We start from the raw sequence: 22,460 nt of genomic DNA on the forward strand, positions 1-22,460 counted from the left end.
GCTGATATGTTTTATTCATATTTTGTATACCTCAGTTTTTAATTTCAGCATTATAATAACTTGTAAGATTTTAAGATAATTTTGTTCTTTAGAAGCATGAAGCTGTATAAAGGGTTGATAATATACTTGTATGCTCTAATTAGTTTTGACAAATCCTAATTAGAATAGACCCAAGAAAAAAGGCACTCATGAAAGAGCTTGCTACTGTTTCATTAGTGTATCAAAAGACTGTGGAGAAGGGGACAAGGACTCTTACATGCCTGCAAACTGTCAAATGCCTTGCTCTGTAAATGAAAGTATAAGTGGAAGACAAACTGTGTGTCTGATTTAAGTAGTTCTGAGCAAATTTCTCATTCCGATATCACAGTGCTGCAGAAGGAGTTGTTTACTGAATGAGAAAATAAGCAATTTACTTGAATTCCATTTTCAGAAAAGCTGCTTTCCACTGAACTGGTAAAGTGAGATGAGATAGTATTGCAATTTCCTCACTTTCTGTTTTGTTTATACAATGGGAATGACATCTCATGATTCTGGACACTCATGGCACAAGTCTCTTGGGTTTTACCTAAAATGAAAAGTACTGTAGCCTTGAACCTTGTTTATGTGAACAAAGCTGAGGTCTCATAAAACCAAAGTAACACTTAACACGTATGCCTCAGTCATCTCCACACGAGAGCATTATCCATCAGGCTGTATGTCCAAATTTAAGATAGCCCTGTGCTTTTAATCCACACAGCAGTACTAACAGAAAGCCTATATGCGCGACCACAGGACTGAAATGTGGGGTGTTTAACAGTTCCACAGGTTCCACCTGTACTAACATTTCTGTTTTTCTTTTTTCTCCAGTTAATTTCTACTCTTTCCACCTCTGATCATCTTTCCTCTAAACCACCTGCTGTCCACTTAATTTCTCCAATTAATGAGAAGGTAGCGTGTGGTGCCGTTAACATGAATCAAGCTTCTTCGCCGGAAGATTTCTGTAACAAGTGGCAGTCAGCAACCGGGTTTTCTAAGCAAGACTCATCTCTCTACTTTCAGTCTGCTTCCCATAGTTCACCTCCTTCCATGTCTAAAATATCCTCTTCTGCATCAAAGTGTTGGTACTCCACTTCTCAGTTGTCTGATAATCTACAAACACCAAGTCTCTATACTCCTGGCTGTGTTTGCAAAATGGGAGACTTCACCACATCCTCTGTTCCAGCAAAGAGCCCAAGTCTTTACCCCAATCCTCCATGTTCAGCTGAAAGTCAAGGATCTTCAGTTAAGTCTTTCTTTCCCAGTTCTTCCAAAAGATTAAAGCCTTTGTCGCCTCTCCCTGTACATATAATAACACATTCATTATCTCCTACCCCTAAACCTTTGTCTCCACCCTCTCTTTATGGCTCCTCTTCAACCATATGTAGTATAAATGAGTCTTGCCCACAAATGTCATCTAGAGGAAATTTAACAAAGTCAGGAGTCAAATCCCCTCTGCCAACCAGACTGACTCTCTTGACTGCTATTTTGAGATCAGGCTCCTCTCAACGAAGACCTCTTTCTCCTGCTTCTTGTCCCACATTTTCTCCTAGCTCCCTTGGTTCCTCAACACTTGCAATAGATCAAAAGTCCAAAACAACTCCCCCAACCCCCAAGAAATCTGTTTCAAGCCCTCCTATACAGCCAGATTCTCCCAGCAGGGAGGATTACTGGCTTTCAGGATGGGCTCAGCATCTGCCTTTACCGTCCAAACCTCATTCCACCTCTCGAGCAAGGTCCCTTTCTCCTAAAAAGCATCTTCAAGTTAGAACACTTTCTCTAGAGTCCCAAAGTTCTCTTTCATCCCCTGTCTCCTCCCATAGAAGATCAGTTGCCTCTCCAGATTTGCAGTCTACACTGCCTCCTCCTTGTATCCCAGCTCACTCTGCCTTAGCATACCCCACCTCTCGTTCTCCAGAAGGGCTGCAGTGTGCTGCCTCCAGTTCCCGGGCACCTCAGAAGTCACAGAGAGTACACACTTACTCACCCATCTTTACCTGCCGGTCATATCCTTTGCTTTCTTCTAGCAGACTTAGTGGTGTATTCTCCCCCACCTTAGAAAAACCCTCATCTCCTACCCCAAGTCTTTCGCCCTCATCTTCTAGATCTAAGTTAGATTCATCCCAAATGTCCGTTCAGGAGATAGGTGCCTCCTCTTCTACCCCTTCCAGTGTCTCAAAGCGGTGGTCTCTCCCTCAGGCTTACTCTACCCCACTAGTTCCAAAACCTGGTAATATTAATTCCCACCCACTGCAGTTTAATTCTTCATTGGTGCACGCAAGTTATAGGTCTAATTCCTCTTCTCCAAGACCTGAACAATCTGCCACCTCACCAGTGTTAAAGTGCAGATCTTCCATATCAGACAAGTCATCAGGTATACTGCCATCAAGACCCAGAGAGCTGACGTCACCACAGTCTTTTTCCCTGCCTCCTGACCATGACAACATCAAACCCAAGGTACCCTTGGTGCATGCTTATTTTCTAATAGTTCTTTGTCCCTGTAGGAAAAAATCACATCTATGTTGCAGAATGCTAGTAAAATAAATGCACTGTGGAAAAAATGTGTAAAGGGAACAGATTTTGTATTAATAGTGAAGATAGCAAAGTGTTCTGTATTGTGGAGAAGATGCTGTAGGAATCCTCTAGCATAAAAAAGAAAATTATTTATTTATGAGTGGGAGGAGATACTACTAAGGCTAGATTTGTGTCCAGTGGCTTGGATATACATTTGGCACACTTATTTTTGAAGCTTACTGAAAACCCTGGTGTGTCAAAAATAAACCATATGAAACATGTTCTATTCACCTCATGATAATGGAAATTCACGTGTTCCCACTGAAAGTAATAGAAGTACGGTGATCTTAGGTGCAAGGCTGAGCTAGAGACAGCTTAATCTAATTGAACTGGCTGTTCCAGTGATAAGTAGTTCTCAAGCACCTTATCTCACCTGTCCTTCTCACTTTCCAGGAGACTTTACTCACCCCAGCTGTCCTGGGACTAGCTCAGAGGCACAACGGAGCTCAGCCTGAGCAGGGACTTTGGGGCTACAACCCACCAAGGGAAGACAAGGACAGTCTCCTGCTTCTTCCCTTTCTTCTGTACTCCTTTGATCTTTGGTACTTCTCTGATCTTGTGCTAGACAGAGGATGAGGGGGAAAGGAAAGCCAAGCTTCCTACAACATGACCTACTGCAAATACGAAAGTCTCACAAACAGCTCCTGCTGTTTTTTATCCACCCAAAGGTGGGAGAGCCATTGCAGAATGAGAATAAGCAATGACGGCAATTGCTGCAGGAAGGCTTGGGAACCAGTTGCTCTCTAAATCTAAAGGTATATCTCAAGAATGAGAAGGGGAAGGAGAGCTGATCCAAAAACATACAGCAGGTAGATGAAAACAAGAGGAGCTGCTGTGCAGAAAGGAAGAGCTAGTTGCAGAAGGCATCAGATTTGCAGAAGGTTTTCGGACGTCTTTTATCTTATCTTTGCCCTCTGATTTCCTTGTGCCTCCTCTAACCCATATTTGAGCTTGCCCATCACAGAAAGGCTACCATACTTCATTGATTTATTTGCTCACAGCACAAAATTATAGCCTGGTCTGCCAGCTCAAGTTGTGTCAGATATGTTACTAACAGCTTGACCATGGCAGGGGTGACTTGAACTGCTTGGAAAATGTTAATTCGAAATGAGAGGTTAAAATCAGCACAAAGTAGCAGTTGTCATGACTGGTTCTTTTGAAAACCAAGCAACCCAAGAGGAACCATTGTACCAAACACAGCTGTACAGTGTCTCTACACCCTGTCAGTATTACTTAATGAAACAAAAAGAGATGTAAAATCATAGAAATTCCAAGGAAAAAAGCCCCAAAACAAAACTGGAAGGCATGATCAAGTCTGCAGATTGCAAAACAGTTGCTCTTCCTGCTAGTTGATGCAATGAACACTTTAAGAGTCTCTGACAGTAAGGAAATTCTCCACTTATGAGACAGAGCTGTTGCCTGCATTTATGTTTGCAGAGGTTATTATACCCTTTCTGACTTCCCTACTGTCCCTTTTCCTGCCAATATGGCTGTATCATGCTGTATGGTGGCACTTCTGAAACTGTCCCATCATGCCATGGAAACTGGGAGAGTGTCTGCCAGTATAACAGACTTGAGCCACTAGTCTGGTGTAATTTGTAATCATAAAGACAAAGCTGGCTCTTCTGGAAATGTGGGAACCCTAAAATCTCTAAATCAGATGCAGCTGGGTGTTCAGTGCAGGAAAAGTCTCTTGTGGCTTTAAAATGGGAGTCTGAGACTTTATTTGCAGTTGATACTGTGCATTCAACACCCACCTTTCATCCTGCCCTCAATTATTTCCATCCCGAGTTTATGGCATAACTCAATGAACTTTGCCAATGTGTTAATGGTATTAGGCTGTCTGATAACACTCCAACCTCAAATCTTAGTTTAATTCCAGAGAAAAAAGGAAAATTTTGAGATGAGACAGCTTTAACATCCTAAGCATTTAGGTCTCTAGCCCTAATTGGCTCAACTTTGGAATTACGCAAAAAGCAGGTTGCTCCACATGACAACTGCTGATGCATGACAAAATTTTTGCATGTATGAATATGCTAAGTGAACATTTTGGAAAAAACAGCATCTAGAAATTCTTGACTTTGGCATGTGTAATTTTTCAACCTTAATGTTTCTTCAAGAGTGGTTGCAACGACATTAAGGGATTAAACCAACACCTATTAAACCAGAATTCTGACATTAGGAGTACTTTTCAGTCTTTACATTAAACTGTTTCATTCACATTTTATCAAAGCAATTATGCAAAAAGATTTCTTTAATGGAAAGCTTTTATATGTCTATGCCTATGTATGCACAAATTAATGCAAATCAAAGAATAACCTATGGATTTATTTAACTGTTTGTATTTGTATATATAAACATGTGCTTTCCCATGGTTTATATTTGTTAGTGATTTAAAAATGTGAATATTTTGCAAAGTAAATATAAACGTAAATCCACCAAGTAGTGTGAAGTGTGAACTTTGGGTGGCACAGCAACATAAAAGCCTCTCCCTGGTCTTTGTAGACACTTTGATAAGGTTCTCATGGACCTAACATAGCAAAATAGACAGTAAAATGGAACAGGGACGGATAAATTTCTGATTGTGGGAATAGATTAGAATAACAACTTCTGACTGAGGTTGGAAAACTCTTTGCAGTGGTTTCATGGGACATCACTTCTAGATATTCTTTGATTTTTCCTCTTTGAATGAGACACAAGATTGCATGTAGATCTACCTGAAACAGCTGGGGAACAAACTAACTTTACTAACATGGAGTTCAGCATGGCACCTACCACAAAGCAGGAAAGGTTACTCACGGTAAGCGCTATGCTACCATTTTTAGTCACTGATCTTAAACCTTTACAGACATGTATCTAGCACACTTTGCAATGCCCTGTGGGTATCTTAGGTGAACATTTGAACAAAAAAGTAGGACATTTTCCCTGAAACTCCCCAGGCTGATATTTTCCCAAGCTCTGATACTGGAGTTGGTTTGGTTTTGAATAAAACATGGCGCAGGCCAGTAGACCTAATAGTCCACGGCTTTAAAAAATTGCTCCTAGATTCCTGTGAAGCAGATTGTTAAATATATTTAGGCATTGAAAAAATAATTTTAAGTAATGTGAAATAATGTATAAAGAAACGTATTCATATAGATGAAAAACTGAAGTAAAGACTTTCATCTCAGACATTGTGAAAATGGCATGATACATGTTCTAGAGTATCTGAAAGTGATAGAGCACACAAAAGCAGTATAGAAACAGTATAGAAAGCAGTTAAAACAGTCTTTTAACAGTCTGTTATGTCTTTGGTTAGTTCATATAGCAGTACACCTAACTTCAAAGTGATCATAGTATTTTTATCATACATCTCATCAGACGTAAAAGCCTATAGGCTAGTAAAGACATTGTATTTCATTTAGATGTTCAATTACACACTTTTTAAAAGTTGAATTTCTATTATAATCAAACGAGGATACATTTTATGAGTATGTCTATTTTAATATTTCGAATTTTGGTCTTCCAACTTACTTCAATGAGCAGTATTTAACGTCTTATCTGCTTATAGATTTTGTATAAACACAAGTATATGTATGAAGCCATGTAGAGTTGCTGTCTAAATGTTCGAAGGGCAGGATTAAACTCACATCACTTTTGACAGTTGAAAGTTAGATGTCCCAGCAAAACTTGGACATTTCTATTACAGATAATGGAGAAAATATGGAATATTTACAGGATGATTTTATTTTACCTTTCTAGTTGCCTATTGCGGAATGAGATTAATCCTGTCGAAATGCCTATAATTATAAAAGGCATTAGTTTTGGCTGAGGCACCTAAAAGGTAGACACCCAAGTTAGAATCCCTAAGTCTCATATAAATTACTATCCCAGTCTCCAATGCCTCTCCCACCAAAAAAATAGAAAAAGAGCTAATTTCCAGCATTTGTATTCATCTACTTTGTCAGCATGTTACTCCAATATGAGTGTTGTGACTATTGACTTCTTGAATGGCTGTCATTCTCCAACTTCTGTCTAAGAATGAGTGAAGTCAAAAGCTATCATATTATTATGTACAGAAAGAATGAAAAGGTTGTATGCTACTGCATTTCAAGATAAGTGCGAGGATGATATAAGTTTCTTATCTGAGTCAAAATTTTGCCCCCTCTGCTGGCATTGAGACTTTTAATAGATATGAAGAAAATAAAAAAATTACAAAAGAGTGACCTGAAGTACAACATGCTGGTCCGGACTGTCATTTCATAATCACCAGTATTTACTGTTGCAGGTGATGGTACATTAAAAAACCTGACCTGATTGGGAAATACCTTTATTTTTGGCTGACTATCACAGAAATAATCAATTGGCAACTTAAAGTCTATTCTGGTGTAAATTTATGATTTATTAATTAGAATTTTACCTAAAAGAGAACAATGTAGCAAAATCCTATTTAATATTTTTTTAAAAATAAATTTCAGCTGTCTTATGATTAAGAATCCTAGCTCTTGAACTCATATAAATATAGAAAATTCTCATCAATCTTTTAAAAAATAGTGAATTCAACTTCTATAATTACAAAGAAAATATAAAAATATAGTTTCTAAAGAGTTAAAAACAACTGGACAAGCTAATATAGTCTAAAATAGAAATTGAATAATTATTTAAGGCTGATCTTAGAATTTTTGTACCCAAACTCATGTATATTGTATGGTTTAGACTGTTCTATGAGCTTCGTTAGAGTGTGAAAGTTCCTATAGTTCATTGGAATTATTTGTTTGGTTGGTAGAGTTACTTATTCGGGAGATGAAAAGCTGCATCAAGGTTCAAATGATCTATCCACTCACTCAAGTAATTCAGCATTTAAGGATCCTAATCAGTCTCATTAAAGCCAATTATGGAAATCCCTCTGACTTCATGGTCCAAGTTCACACTGCTCAGCAGCAGTTGTTGGCAGAAATAGCTGTGCATTTTCATATCAAATCACAAGAAAATGTGGAAAGACTTACAGCATCTCCTGATATTCATCTAAGGATAGTAGTCAGCAGAAAGTGGTTAAACTTTCTTTGGAAGCTATAACTTGGTACAGGGAATTTGCTTTGTCCTGCCTTCATTCCTAGAAGCAAAATACCTTCTTACAGGCCTTTAAAATCTTAACAGAAACACTCATTTTTCCTTAAGAAATAGCTTTCCTAGGAAATATATAAACATTGTTTTGTTGCAATGTGTTTGCAAGACAATTGGAATTGTCTTTCATTCTGTCATACCTTTCCTCCCTCTCTCCCTCTTCTATCTTGTTTTACTTCTCTTCCTGCTTTCTGGTTTATCCTTTTAGCAGTACAAGATCAAGACAAGCTACAAGGCTTTTGCAGCAATCCCTACAAACACATTGCTTATGGAACAGAAGGTTAGTGTATGCTCAAAGACATGTGCATTCCATTTTGTATTTGAGATCGTTCAACTCTATGTACACATTCTGACATTTCTGTTGGGGGATACTGCAGAATATAAATTCTGGGAACTAACTGCTCAGGATTATTATTCCAGACATTTCCTAGGGTCAACCCCTTTTCACTAAAGATCAAAGACTTCACTAATCAGAATTTTTCAAATAAATTTACTGTAAAAAGGAAAAAAACCCAAGTGTCCTAAAAAATTTGCCTTTTATGGCAACATCTCAAAGTATGTTTTGATTTTGAAAAGTAACTGGAGCAGTTTTGGGACCTGACAATCAGTAAATCTTGGTCGGTTAATGATTATTCAACAGCTGTGCTTATAACAGTAAATTTAACGTCCCAAGATATGCAATTTTGACTATCTGTTTTGTTAAACTGTGAGAACTGTCCTGGCCATTGTTCTGACCTCTGTTTACCATTTTCCTGAACACTTTAACAGGTAGCGTGGGCCAGCATATGTAGTTTGAGATAACAATCTTTTTCCGTGGGATAGACAAATAGATTCAAAGAACGGACTTTAGTGCATTAATTTACTACCAAAGTCACAGCAAACAAACGTTGGGCTGTATAGTCCTTATTTAGATAATGCAAACTTTGAAAGTCAATTGAAAATTTGACTTTTGCATGAAGGGTTAAAAATACCTGTGGATGTTTACTTTTAAAATCTTTTTCCATAATTAGTTTTACTCAGAAGAATAGCTCACTAAGTTTTAAAAAAAATTCTCTCATAAGCAATGAGCTACGTATCTTACATATTTAAAGACATATTTAATCATGCTGACATCCATTCTGTAACTTTACCAGAACATGCTTTCTGTTCAGAACCCCGTTCAGGAACTTGGTCTCTGATTGGTTTCTCTAAGATGAAACATTCCTGATTACATATCTAAATACTTATTCCAATACACACCTCAGTTGATTTCACCAGAAGTTCGTAGAACCTAAAGATATTGAAGGGGATGAACTTAACTGTGTAGAGATTTTGAAGATGATAATTTTGTTGTTGAAGTATTACTGATTGTGATTTAATAATGATCAGTTCCTTCATGTAAAGATTTTTTTCTGCAAAATAGAAGCTTTCCTTTCTTTTCTGATGTTCTTTTAATCTTTAATGTTTTAAAGTAATTTGCAAAAAACCCCAATCCTTTCTTTACTTAAATCTTGAATGTACTAATGAATGTTATGTTTGCTTTAACACACAATGTGGTGCAGTAGACATAGCTCTGTAGAGGAAAATAGCTGATGCAGGAGATCCTGCACCCCTACAGAATGTATTTTGGGAGGATTTTGTTTGAGCAGAAAGCCTCTTAGTGGGTGGAAGAATTTGGTGGACTGCTGAAGTGCCACTTCATAGCTGACTAGAAAGCATCTGGTTTGTGCACTCTGACACTGCATCTCTTTGCAAGCCAAGCCAGGTAGGTGACTCTGAGCAGGTTATTCACTCTGAAAGCACCCTCCTAATGTGAACTAGTGGGTTAATGTCAGCTGTCTGATTACACTTTTTCAGAAGAAAATTGATTTCTTTTAATGGTCTTGGTGTGCTCTTCAGGGCATGGACTCACAACCTGCGTGTTACTTATCCCCAATACATAAAACTGAATTGTGCAATGTAATGTTATTAGCTGTAGAAAAAGTAAAAACTCCAAAGACAGCTGTGTTTAGAAAGACTTTTTGTTACCCATTGCTTTATTGAAAAATGGTAATCTTGGTGTATCCCTCAGTAGTAAAAGTAGTCATGTAGTACTAATAAGAAATCAGTTCCCTGCTGCAGGATTTGCCTTCAAGAGAGGCTCCTGACTAATTAACTTTGTAAACTGTATGTTTCAGCATGGTCTGACTACATTCTCCCGTCTTGGAAATTATGGATGATAATCTCCTATTGGTCTATACCAGCATCTAAGTGCAGTGCCCCTAAGCTAGTCCTGTTGTGTAAGCTGGTACCTTTTTAGAGTATGGCTCTGAAAAGAAAGCATGAAGTGGTCATAGGGAAGACACAGGCCTCATTGTGACAAGCCTTAATATCCAAGTATTTTCCTCAAAACTGTTGGATATGGAACTCCTGCTACACTGTAACTCAATGACAGTAATTCTGTTCACTTAATATGCAAAGCATTTTGTGCACTGGATTAAAAAAAGGAGGTGTTTAAGACAATAAGTTTTCAACTATGCAAGTGATGTTTTATTAGCATGAAAATTATGGCCATGTGGAGAAGTTTTCAAGTGTCTTTTTTCTTTTGGCAAGGATGGAAAGCATGCAGTATCTGCAAGGCACAGCTGTTACTGAGCTGAATGAATGATTAGCAATAGAAATTTTTTTAGAATGCATTTTTTAGCCTAATGTGCTAAAAATTATTTTGCTGTATGATTGAATTGGAAATGCATATTTTCAGAAGTCAACTTTTTCCACTGTGTGAATAATTATATGACTTAATTTAAGTGGCCATGAGAAATAAGATTAGTCAGAATTGTGATGTGGGTGATCTTAGTGACAATTCATCTGCAGTATTAATTAGATCCCATGCCAGAAAACTGCCACTGATGTGCCATGTAAGGTACAATTATTTGTCTTCCTCTAAGTTGTCTCCTTGTGTCTAACTTTGTTTCTCAAGTCATTTATTTTCTTTTATGTTTATGTAGATGCTTTAATTTCAGTCAGCATTTTTCAACTTATTCTTATGAAATCATTAGGCTATCATCATCTTAATGCTCTTTCTAGAGCATGTTGTTCTTGCCCTCCAGTATTCTTACTCAGAGAATTCTTCAAATGTGTGCTATTTAGTAAAGAATAAAAGGCTGATTAACTATATATGTGGATATCTTGACTAACCCAGAAGTGGCTTGATCTCATCAAATCTAACTGGCATACCTCCCAGCTGCTGAGTTTGTATAAACCTGATGTTCCTCACATCACCTGTGCTCTGCTCAGAAAAAGCTCTGTACAGGATATCTCTTGGAAGACTGGCCTGTAACTTCCTTCACAGACAGAAGACTAAAACTTGTTTTTAAGTCACTTATCCTCAGTATGGTCAGGGTCTGTCAGGGAGCAGCAAGAGTGGGTTGCTTTGTAGGAAAGGTGAGTCAGGAGCTGGAGTGGCAGCAAGGAGAGCAGAACAATGTCCTCACCAGCAAGGGCACAGCTCCACAGTGCCTGAGCAAGGAAAGCAGAGATGCTGATAAAAAATTGATGATAAGCAGGATCAGGCAGCCGTGCCATTGTAGCAACACAAATTCATAGCAATGAGGCAGATCTACAGACTGTGATAATGAACTCTCCAATCCAGCAGATGATAGGATCCACTGCCCAGAAGAGGAAGCTGAACACATTTAATATAGACATGAGGCAAAAAATGAATGGAAAGAATTAATTAACCATTAGAAAAATTTCTGATGTCTGAAACAGGCTTTTTGTCAGAGAAACTGAAAAATCAAGACAGGAAGCTTTTCTGGCCCTTCATATAGCAATTCCAGGTAGTTCTGTCCTTTAAAACAGAGATCAGACTATGTGAGCTCTGTTATTCCTTCTGGTCTTATTAACATTGAGACAGTGAATCACCCCTCTACTGACACTCAGTCTTGTGTAGCTTCTGCAATTACATAGATGTGATCCTAGTATAATTAAAAATTCCATTCCTAGTAAGGTATTATTTAAAAAGCAATGGGTCTATTATTTAGAGGTTGTATTTATCAAGTATCTATTAGAGTATCATTCAGTCAAAATAGAGAGGAATGAAGAGTTTATTTCAAGGAGTTACAGAAAAATTCGTAACTTTAAATACCTCATGGTAAGAATGAAAGACAATAATTTGTGCAGTTGTAGGACTAAATAAAAGACCTAGTTGGTCTGTAATAATACCTAATGTAAGAGCAGCCCATGAGCTTTCTCCTTCCTTCAAGGGCCTTGAAAGTAAACAGTCTCTTAAAACAGATCTTACTTCTTCAGAATTATGCAATATTAGAGATGGAAAGGAAAAACTGTTGGAGGCCTTGGATTTGCAAGCCAAAAAAGTCTTCTCTTAACAATTTAGTGGTCTTTGGTTTACAGCAAGGCCTATGCAGGGCAACTTGGGTTTGCTGTATTTGTCCAGCTACACACCTCCTCTTATATGGTGATTGGGACGAACTTCTCTTATCCCTTCCCTTATGGGAAGGAAACCTGGGCATTCAGCCTTGTGGTGGAAGAGGCACTGCAAATGTCCTGCTCAGACATCCCTGTCTGAACTGGGCATGAACTGTGGCACACATGGCACACCCCAGGATGGCAGGGGCTCATTCTTCTAACAAAATACTGGAGTTAGTGTCTGGATCATTTACCAGTATTCTTGCAGCTCTGACAACAGCTTTAGCAATCAAAAGGGAGGAAAGAGGAGGGAAGGGTTGTAGTCATCACTGATGTCAATGACACATATGCATCACACCGTAATGCACACCTGCTTCACAGCTGATACTTATGTCACACTTAATAAGTCTTCTGAATAACATTAGGTATAACAGGCTATGAATGGAAGAGGTGCAAATGTTGACTTATCTGCCTTGTATTTATCAATTTACAAGTAGAGAACAATACTTTCAATTAAAAATACATGTAGAAAAAAATCTTTTCTTAAAGAATAAATATTTTAGGTGATTGTTTCTGTCTATTTATGGCTGTACTTCATGTTTTCTCTTGTCACAATGCAATCTAGCTAACTTCAAGAGAGTCTAAAATAGTCTTTCCAAATTTTGCTACACTTCCAGGAAAACTCCAATGAGCTAATAATTGCATCCCATCACCTACAAGGCAGACTATAAGCAGTGCAGTATATTCTCCTTATAGGAAAAAAAGGGATTTGTTTTTTTCTTTTTTTTTTTTTTTAATTAAAAGAAATGCAACTGAAGAAATATGGCAACAGTCTGCTACATAGAAGATGTAGCTTTAAGTTCTCACTTTGAGGAAACTCTTACTTACTGTAGTATCACAAATCCATTGCTTTATGAATTGGTCATGGCAAATGCACATCCAAGTCCCTTCTTGAAATCATTAGCAGGAACCTGGAAGCAAATTTTTCTCACTCTCTGATGATTGACCTAACTGCTGGATAATTGGCTATTATCAAGCATTTCAGGACTTTTTTGGACCTGGAAAGCATTTCTGACAAGACTTTGTTGAGAATATTTTGATAAAAAGAGATTTTAATTTTCCCAAAGGACTTCTGCTGTGCACTTACTACTTACTAATGTGCTGGTTTAAAGGTGAACCAGTAGGGAAAATGAACTTACCATGAGAGAGATTATAAGTCAGATGCTAAAATTTAATAATAATATTACAATAAATATACTGGCACAAAGGGAAATTGCTTTCAACTCACAAAACCTAGTAGTATAACCCAGTGTCCTGGGGCACAAACCCAAAGGGGTTTGTTGGCCCTTGTGCTGAGACCCACATGGTTCCCCCAAGTCCAAAGCAAAAACCTGTTGGTGCAGGTGAGGGCTGTAATCTGGTCAAGAGTGGTAGTCTCCTCCTTTTGAGATCCTCCTGCTCCTCTGGATCTGATGAGAAGTTCCTGAGGTCTTCTTACCCACCACTTATGTACCCTCAGGGAGCACCCAGTCCCTCCCCCAGGGCGGGGACTCACACAATGGGTGATTAACTCTGGGAGTCATGGGGTATTGTTGAACTGTTGATGGCCCATTAGCAGCCACGCCCCCCCAGGCTGGGTGTGAAGGTGCTAATGACTCCCTGGGCAGCAGCTGCTAATGGTCCATTGTCCTTGGGAAATGAATAGAGGGGGTAGAATACACAGCTTTGATCACCCCCACACAGTGTTAACTGGTCCCACCTGCTGAACTAGTACAGTGAATTTCTATTGGGATCACCCTTTTTGGGGTAAAGTAAGTTAGTTTAGCTGTAGTCGAGGAGGCAGAGACAACTCAGGCTGCTGTGTGATCAGAAGGCTCATTGAAGACAAAGGACTTTATTTTTAGTAACAGCTTCACTTTTATCTACTCCTGCATATAACATGCCAGTACACTATTGGTCAGTAGTTCACCTAACATACATGGAAAGATTCTACTGGTTACAAGGTATCCACATTCTACAGGTGGTTCTCTAGTCCTTAAGGATGCATTCATCAATCACCTCAGACCTTAAGAGATCCATACACACACTGTCACCCCCACAAATTTCTTGCATCCAGATTATCTCAAGGCTAGAGATAAATACTTTATGGTAAGAAAGAAAGACAATAACTTGTGCAGTTGAAGGACTACATAAAGACCTAGTTCATCTGTAATAATAACCAAATGTGCCAGTGTAGGAGCAGTGTATGAACGTCCTCTTTCCTTCATGAGCCTTGCAGCTTTCTGTGTTAATTATTTTATAAGAGGAAAAATGGTCAAGTCTTTTCTGTATAATCTCCCAGGATCTTCAAGAAGTAAGTTAAAGGAATTAATGGTAAGTGAAGTTCCATTATACAATGGGATTTTTTTTTGCATGTGCTGAGAGCTCAGTAACAGATAGGGATGGGAAAAATATGCTCAGTCCAGAGTTTTCACAATACAGTAAGAAGAAATCTGTGCCAGATCCAGGTCACAAAATTCACTTTTTCTCCTACTATTAATGTGGTCTTCTGGTGGGTAAAAAATGTTCTATTTCCTATATGTTGCCAAGACCTTTCATTCTTCTAACAAAATACTGGAGTTTGTGTCTGGATCATTTACTAGCATTCTTGGAGCTCTGACAACAGCTTTAGCAATCAAAAGGGAAGAAAGAGGAGGGAAGGGCTGTAGTCATCACTGATGTCAATGACACATATGCGTCACACCCCCAGAGTTGCCCTTTTCAAGTCAAAAATTAGTGGTTCAGCAACTCGTTATTTCATTTGGACATTTAAATTCTGTCACAAACACACTAAATTATCTAAATTGTAATCTTCTTTTAAACTGTGGTCCCACTGTTGTTTCACAGATAATAAAAAATTTGAAAGCCTAAATAAGAATGTTCCACTTTTAATATTGTGAGACCATCATCATAGCAAAAGAATCCTGAATACTGTTGATAGTGCTAATCAAAAGTATGTAGATAGCACTAATGCTTTAAATTAATCATAACATTATTGTATGATAACACAAGTAATTTTGGAAAAAACTAGTTGCACTTTTTTATCTCACATTTACATGAAAGCACAAAAAAAAGAAGGCAATATTGGAAAAAAAATTGAGGTGTGTTTTGAAAAGCTAACAACAGATTAAACAGAAACTTTTATCTTTGTAGGAGTGATAGGGATGCCAAAAATATAGTTTCCTTTTCATTCTCTTTCTTTGGAGGATTCAGCTGTTCAAATAAGAAAAAGTAAAAATAATTAAAAAAAGAGATGAAACAGTGAAAGAAATAAGATTGTTTGATTTGCAGAATAAAGTTCTCCTTCCCCAAAAGTCCAAAAAGGAAGAATGCTGCAGCTTTTTATAGCGTGGCTCCTGCATGATGGTTGTATCACAGAGGACTGTAGAGAACACAGACCTCAGTGCTGCACTCACCTGCATTCTTTATTCACTGAAGGCTCCAAAGTCGAACCAAATTTCTGCTGAAACTGATGGATGTTTGGTGCTTAAATTAGCCAGAGTCTTGATTCTGAGCAGAGGCTTTGGGATATGGCTGTAATTCCTCTAGAAATATTCCCCTGAATCTTCGGTACAGTTGTTTCTTACCCTTGATTTTGTTGACCTGCTACTCTGGTGAAGTGAATATGAAACAGAAACGTGTTTTTTGCTTAACAATTCCTTGATTAGGTTTATTGTCCTACTGGTTTCTTGGGGGTTTTGAGAAGCCTAGCAATTTCCCTGTTCCAAACCCACGATTGATTAAAATTTTTCATTTTTCCTAATGGATATTCAGACTCATCATCTCTCTACAACAGGCTGCTTTGTCAATCCCGACCCTAGTAAGTACTGAAATGACTCCTGTACTTAATTTTACCACTTCTTTTTATGTTTACCAGGAGGATGTAATCTTGACTAAAGTTGAACCAAGGACACAGTTACTTGAGTGCAGTGCTGAGTGCTCCTTAGTTGAGCTCTTCTTTTTGACAGGATTGTCTGTAGATCTGAAACTTTAGCAGGGTAACAGTGATGAGATAGCAGAGATGAGCAAGACTATTTATATTTTCCTGGTCTGTCTTTGGATAAGATTACATTAATTTCTGTATATTAAGATGAATCATTCTTTTCCTTTTTGCTTTTGAAGTACAACTACTCTAAGGCCAACACATCTGTCTAGAGATGGAGAGGAAGGAAGAAATATTTGGAAACTACCCTTCATTTGAGTAGAAGACATAGTGTTCCATAAATGTACTTCTGTGCAAAAAACATATGTGGAGAGTATTAAAATAATATTAGAACTATATTGTCATTAACTTTTTGCTTAGGCATAAACAGATGTATGCTGCCAGTAAGCTGGGCAAGGAAAGAAATAAAAAAGGTACTCAGCAAATTTAAACTCAGAAATAAATATGTGTTTTATTTTGGAATTTTTTTTCATATTCTGACATTTTCCTCACAGCTCTACATATGTCTTTTGTATCTGGAAGGCCTCATACCTACCTCACTGGAATCAGTCCATTCTCACAGAATCCCACATATATAAAAAAGTGCTTAACTGGAATGGCCTTTTTTAATCTTGGTTGGTTGGTTGTGTTTTTTTTTTTTTGTTGGTTTTTGTTTTTGTTTTTATTTAGTAACAAGCAAAATGAAATCTCACAAAAACATAATGTGTTAAAAAAAATAAATTCCACAAACCTTGCACTTCCCTCCCCTGTAGTCCAGCTTCATACATCAGCAGGCTTCCAGAGTAATTTTTTGTCTCAGCACGGTGTCTATTTGAAAATCACTTCAAAGCAAAAGTGGGTGATGTCAGGGAGAATGTGCTTCACAGATGCTGGATGAAGATGAAAAGGGAACTGAGCGGTGGATTTTGGCTTTTGAGGGTGTTTTGTGAATTTCCTTATGGAGTGAAGGGATCGGCAATCTGATTCCCACTGTTCTCAAACCTGCACAGGAAAATGAGAGGTATATCCAAACGCAAGAATCTTGTGTTCTGTTTTGGAGAGATTGTACACCTGCATAGTGTGAGATCATGAATGCATAGAACATATTTTGCTTTATACATTTCTGATTTCAAGCTAAAACCCAAGAATGTCCAGCACTCTTTTTGTTGCAAAGTGAAATCACCATCCTCTTTAAACAGGAAACACTTTTTACAGAAAACATCTACTGAAGAAAAATAAAGGATCTGCCTTGTCCACCTGCTTACAGCTGGTGGCTCTTCTCTGATGGTAAGTGGCAGGCAGCCCTGCCACAACCTCTGTGGCACACAGTGCACACTCACAGTGTCACATTTACTGGGAAGGAACATTGTTGAAGGAAAAGTCAATTTAAACTGGTAGTTTCTGATTTCTAAAAGTAGAGATGATTCACCCTGCTTGAATACTCTCGCTCCTTCTCTGTAAAACCCCATCTAATTTAGAATCAGATGTCAGTAACCTAAAGAACATTACTAGGCCTATAATTGCATTTTGTCCCATCTTTCTGGGGTGAAACAGAATGTGCCAGCTTTAGAAACAGAGTATTGCAAAAAGTGTATATTTGCTTGGTTTTTAAAATTTTGAACTCAGTATCCCACCAATATCTCTTGAATTGCAGGCATTAGAAGAGCCAACCAAGCCTGAGACTGTGACTGAAGACACTGCTTTCGACACTCATTCAGAGGTAGTGCTGTTATTTATCTTCCACATCTCTATTTGAAAACAAAAGACAAAGAGTAACTGAGTGATCCATCCTTCTTTTTCAGATGTGCTCCCCTGCCCAGCTTAGACAACAAACAGAAGAGCTGTGTGCTGTCATTGACCAAGTCCTGCAGGACCCATTGACTATGGTAACCCATCAGTATGTGGAATTGACTTTTTCTCTTCCTTTTGTCTCTTGTAATTAATAAGTCCATTCTCTGTCGAAAATAATTTTTCAGCGCCGGTGTGAGTCTTCTCCAAGTTTTCTGCAGATGAGCATGGAGTCAGATGTTGGCAAGGTAGGTGAGTAAGCCCACCCACATACCAAGGGCTCTTTCCAAGTAGATATCAAGGCAAGCAAAATCACAATACAGCCTACTGCAATAGTGAAACTGTTGGCAACACAAAGCAGCTGAGAGATGCAACATCAGGAGTAGTGTCTGGTGGCTTAAAAGACATTCAAGAACAGACATGTAGCCCTGAAGTCAGTGCAATCTTTGTTGCAGGATGCTTTCCTGAAGTCAGAAGATATATTATGAAACAGAACTGTGTATTAAGGCTTCAGAAGCCAGCACCTGCAAAGAAGAAATCCTTCATACCTTGCCTGCCATGTTGTAGGGTCTCTGGCCACCTCCCAGATTTTGTCCCACCTATGGGACAAGCAACCTTACTACAGAGCAACCAATGTTTCTATCTTCAATGATTGGAAGCATCTTTCAGAACATTGGGGTTTTTTTCATGTTTATTATTGATTGTCAGACAATGGGATACTTAAATAAATATGTATACTTGCTCTAAAGTTCTCATTTCATTTTTACTGTGGCCCCTCCCAGAAGGTGGATGTCTACAATATTAATTTATCCTGTATAACTAAGAAACAGGTAGTGAGAGCTTAGTTTTCTATTTCTAAACTTCTAGTTTCATTAAGTTATACTGATGTGCCTTCTGGTTTCTGAAGTACAACTAGCCAAGGGAAGAAGGTCCTGTATTCCATTTGCTCCAGCTAAATTTAAGTGGTAGCTATAGGAAAGTGAAATGGCAGAAACCCAACTGGAAATGGGAGAAAAAGAATTTTTGTCAGATGAACCCATCAAAAAGTTAATGCATTCAAAATATCCTGCAGAATGTCCAGTCCACCATGCAAAAATCGGGGACAGATGCAGCAGTTCTGAGTGGCTATATTCAATATACACTTCAAAGTTAGGTTTCATTTTTGAAATACTTTTGTCAATCAGCATGCAGTGGTGCACTGGACTTTAAGAGACTGAAAGACAAAAACATGATAGCAGCCAAAGGAGCAGGCAGACAGTATTCTTGAGAGTATGTTTTGCAATGCCTGGAGAATCTGAAGTTGTTAAAATGCAATTACTAAGTTGAGCTGTAGCATCTAAACCCCACTTCCTCGGAAACTTGAGAATGGAAGGCATCTGTTAGGAGTCATGAAACCAAATAAAGGGGGGAAAAGGTGAGTTTAACAGGATGCAGGATAAGGGCCATGCTAAAGGTCGTGAATATCTTAGAATGAGGAAAAAAGTGCTTAACAGAGGGTAAAAGAAGATGATAGACAAGAAATAAATCATAGATGAGAAAGAAAAAAGAGTGTATGAGTAAATGCTTTTAGTCAATTTAAGCAAGTTCTTGCAAATGAGAGCATGAAAAGGTAACATTTCAGGATATTTTATGAGCAAATGTTATTAAAATTTCATGGGGCAACCACATCTATGGTTATCTAATAATACACATTTTGTTACAAGAGTTCTTGGAGATAAATGCCATCCTCAATAGAGTGGGATCAGTGCTTTTGAGCAGTAAAATTAAGTAGTATTTTCTACCAAGCAAAACCTAAATATACCTTATTCATATGTATTGTGTGAATATTTCTGGAAAACCTAAGTTTTTCTGAATTTGAGCAAATAATAACTTCTCACAATGTTGTAAATCTCTTGGAGTGACTCTTCTGAGTAGCTCAATATATCTATTATTTATCTATTTAATTTTTACAAGATGTCAACAACACTCCAGAAAGCAGCAGGACGTGAAACCAAATATGTAAGTACTTTTATAATTAATCTGTGTTTTGTATGGAGAAATGTTTATTTTGTCACCTCTTATGTAGTGCTGGGTGAGTCTGCACAGGCAGCTACTGATAACATTGGGTGTTGACTAATGCAGTAAAGTGACTATATTATGGTGCTGGCAATTGAGACTTGAGATGTCTTCCCACTGTTGTAAATCCATCATGTCTGGAGTCTCTTCAGTGTAGTGTCTGTTGATAATTTTACCTGTGTGAATATGATGTTAAAATTAATTTTCTCACACACTTTATTGTTGTTTCCTTCAAGCATAGTGCTAGAGCTCAGCTATTTGGTAAACAGACTGTTATGGGTACATTTCATTGGACTCAGACTGCACTGGAGGGGAATTCCTTTAGTAGAAGTCCTTTAGTTCTTGGTTATCCATTAGAATTTGGGGTTGACCCAAGGTTTTCTTTCCAAGGTATAGAGCTGGCTGAAACCCCACAGTTTAGATGAGTAAAAGTTGTTTTGTCACTTACTCACACTTTTCAACATATGACAAAAGTATCTATATTGAATAATTTGCTCAATTATTGAAACATTAAACTCAGTAAACATTTTAATTCTCCCTAGTACACACAGCTACTGCAGGTTCTACATTTTACTTGTAACTCATCTAGTCATGTGGTGAGAAATCTCAGCTTACTATTCATCATTCAGAATTTCTACTGAACCTCAAATCAAAGCTGTACTGGCAAAGCAATAAATGTCTGCCAATTTTATGCCAGCACAGTGCTTGACTGATCAATTCAATTTTGCTTCTTGAATGTGGCAGAAGATATTTTATTGCATACTTTGATTTTTACTTGACAGATTGTGCTGGCTAGTACTAATTAGGAAGAATATTGGAAGAGAGGTTTTTAATGAAATAAAAGAGTGTACTTCAGAGGTAGTCTGTGAAAAGAGAGTGTATCTAGTATAACTCCAATCCAGATCTCCAGCTCCTAAAAGTGTGGCTGACATATCCCATAATTCAAGCATCCATCTTATATGTGTAGGGATAGTTAGTTTCTCTTTGCTGGCATGGGAAATCACCCTTACAAACACTTTTTTTCCAGTCTCCACTGGAATTTTGTAGATAAATGAAACAAAACAATATTTAAAATACTTTTGGGAATACCACAGAAGTTTATTGGTAGGCTAACCTTTCCTATAAATTATACAAGCATGTTGATTTTTTTGTATGTCAGAGAACAGACGTGGGTCTCAAGGCTGTGCTGTGTAACCAGACCTTGGTGGGTCCAGGCTGTGCTGGGCTGCACCATTGCAGCAGAGTTCCCTGAGGGATGTGTCAGGTGTCCCTAATAGCATCCATACATCACAGATCTTTCCCCTTCTCTTGCTCTGCTTCCTTGGTAGGACATACAAAGGCTATTTCTGTTCCAGCTAATAAATTGGGTGGTGGTTTGTCCTCTGGCCCTTAGGGTGAGGCCACGCTGAGGTGGTTTTCCACAGAGTTGTCTTCTTATCTTCCCCTCCCCTCCAAGGGAGGCCCCAGCCCAGCACAAGCCCCAGGGTGTCCTCATCCCTTCAGCTCACCAAGAGGGGTCTACTCTATGTGCTATTCAGGCCATGATGGAAAACAGTCTGGAAGAGTGGTAGTTAGTGTGGATCAGAGTTTGCAGAGAGTGTGCTGGCCATTAACAGGAATGCACCTTTCCCAAATGAGCCTTTCTATGTGCTCATATTTGTCTGCTAGAGCAGTAGTAGTCCAGGGGGCAACATTTCTTCACAATAGGTACAGCATGTTTGTTTTGAAACAAGGGGCACTTGGAGTCAATCTAACAGTGTCTCCAGTAAAATCGGGAACTGAGTATTGTATGGACACTTACCATAGTATCAAATTGTGGGTGACACCAAGAGGTCTCTGGTGACTCTTTGAGCTGTCTTGAAGTAATAATTTTCAGCCTTTTTTTTCCACAAATCTTTCTTTTGCTTTTAGTTAGTAGGGTTTTTTTTTCATTTCTGTGACTGAATTAATTTTACTGGAAATAATTAGAATGTTAATTTAGCAATATAATTTTCTTAATCATTTTGTATTTATGATGTCTAATATTGAGATGCTTGCCAAAATGTTGCTTTAGGGGCACTTTTTGTTAAAAGAGTAGCTTTAATTTGTTTATAAGTAGTGTTAAAGTATTATTTATAGCCAGACAAATATAAAGGTATATGTATGCACACATGATAATACTGTTAATTACTTCGATAAGTTATATGGCATAGTAAATTATATATATGTTGAAATAGTCTGCCATTTAGCAATTAAAATGCAATAGATTTGCTTTGGCCTCAACTACCTTTTACTTTCTCATGTACTTCAGAAGCTTTTAGGAATGTAAATGATTGTGCAAATAGCAAGGGAGTGTATAAAAAGGATGAAAACATCACTGACTTCAGTGAAATTAGCAATTTGTACTAGTTAACAACTAAGTACTAAAGTTGTAATTTAGTAACTTTTAAAACTGTATGTTCTTTGATATGATCCCATTCACCATTTTTCCATATTGCGTATCTGATGGCTATAAGGGTCATACCACTGATCTGGAATAATAATTCTCTAAATAAGAATTTCTCATGATTATTTGGAAAAATTGATGTCCATATTATTG

The 22,460-nt window shown here is 37.9% G+C and overlaps 1 protein-coding gene across 1 annotated transcript in view; it reads left to right on the forward strand.

The window, feature by feature from the left end:
• MLIP (muscular LMNA interacting protein) overlaps positions 1–22,460 on the forward strand; it is a 103,819-nt gene that overhangs the window by 49,621 nt on the left and 31,738 nt on the right. The window contains 6 exon segments of the mRNA XM_071548152.1: positions 847–2,472; positions 7,901–7,972; positions 17,694–17,759; positions 17,842–17,925; positions 18,016–18,075; positions 19,781–19,825. Of these exon segments, the coding sequence (XP_071404253.1) occupies positions 847–2,472; positions 7,901–7,972; positions 17,694–17,759; positions 17,842–17,925; positions 18,016–18,075; positions 19,781–19,825 (1,953 nt within the window).

Source organism: Pithys albifrons, chromosome 2 (genome assembly GCF_047495875.1).
Source record: "Pithys albifrons albifrons isolate INPA30051 chromosome 2, PitAlb_v1, whole genome shotgun sequence".
In the NCBI taxonomy this organism is placed as follows: Eukaryota; Metazoa; Chordata; class Aves; order Passeriformes; family Thamnophilidae; genus Pithys; species Pithys albifrons.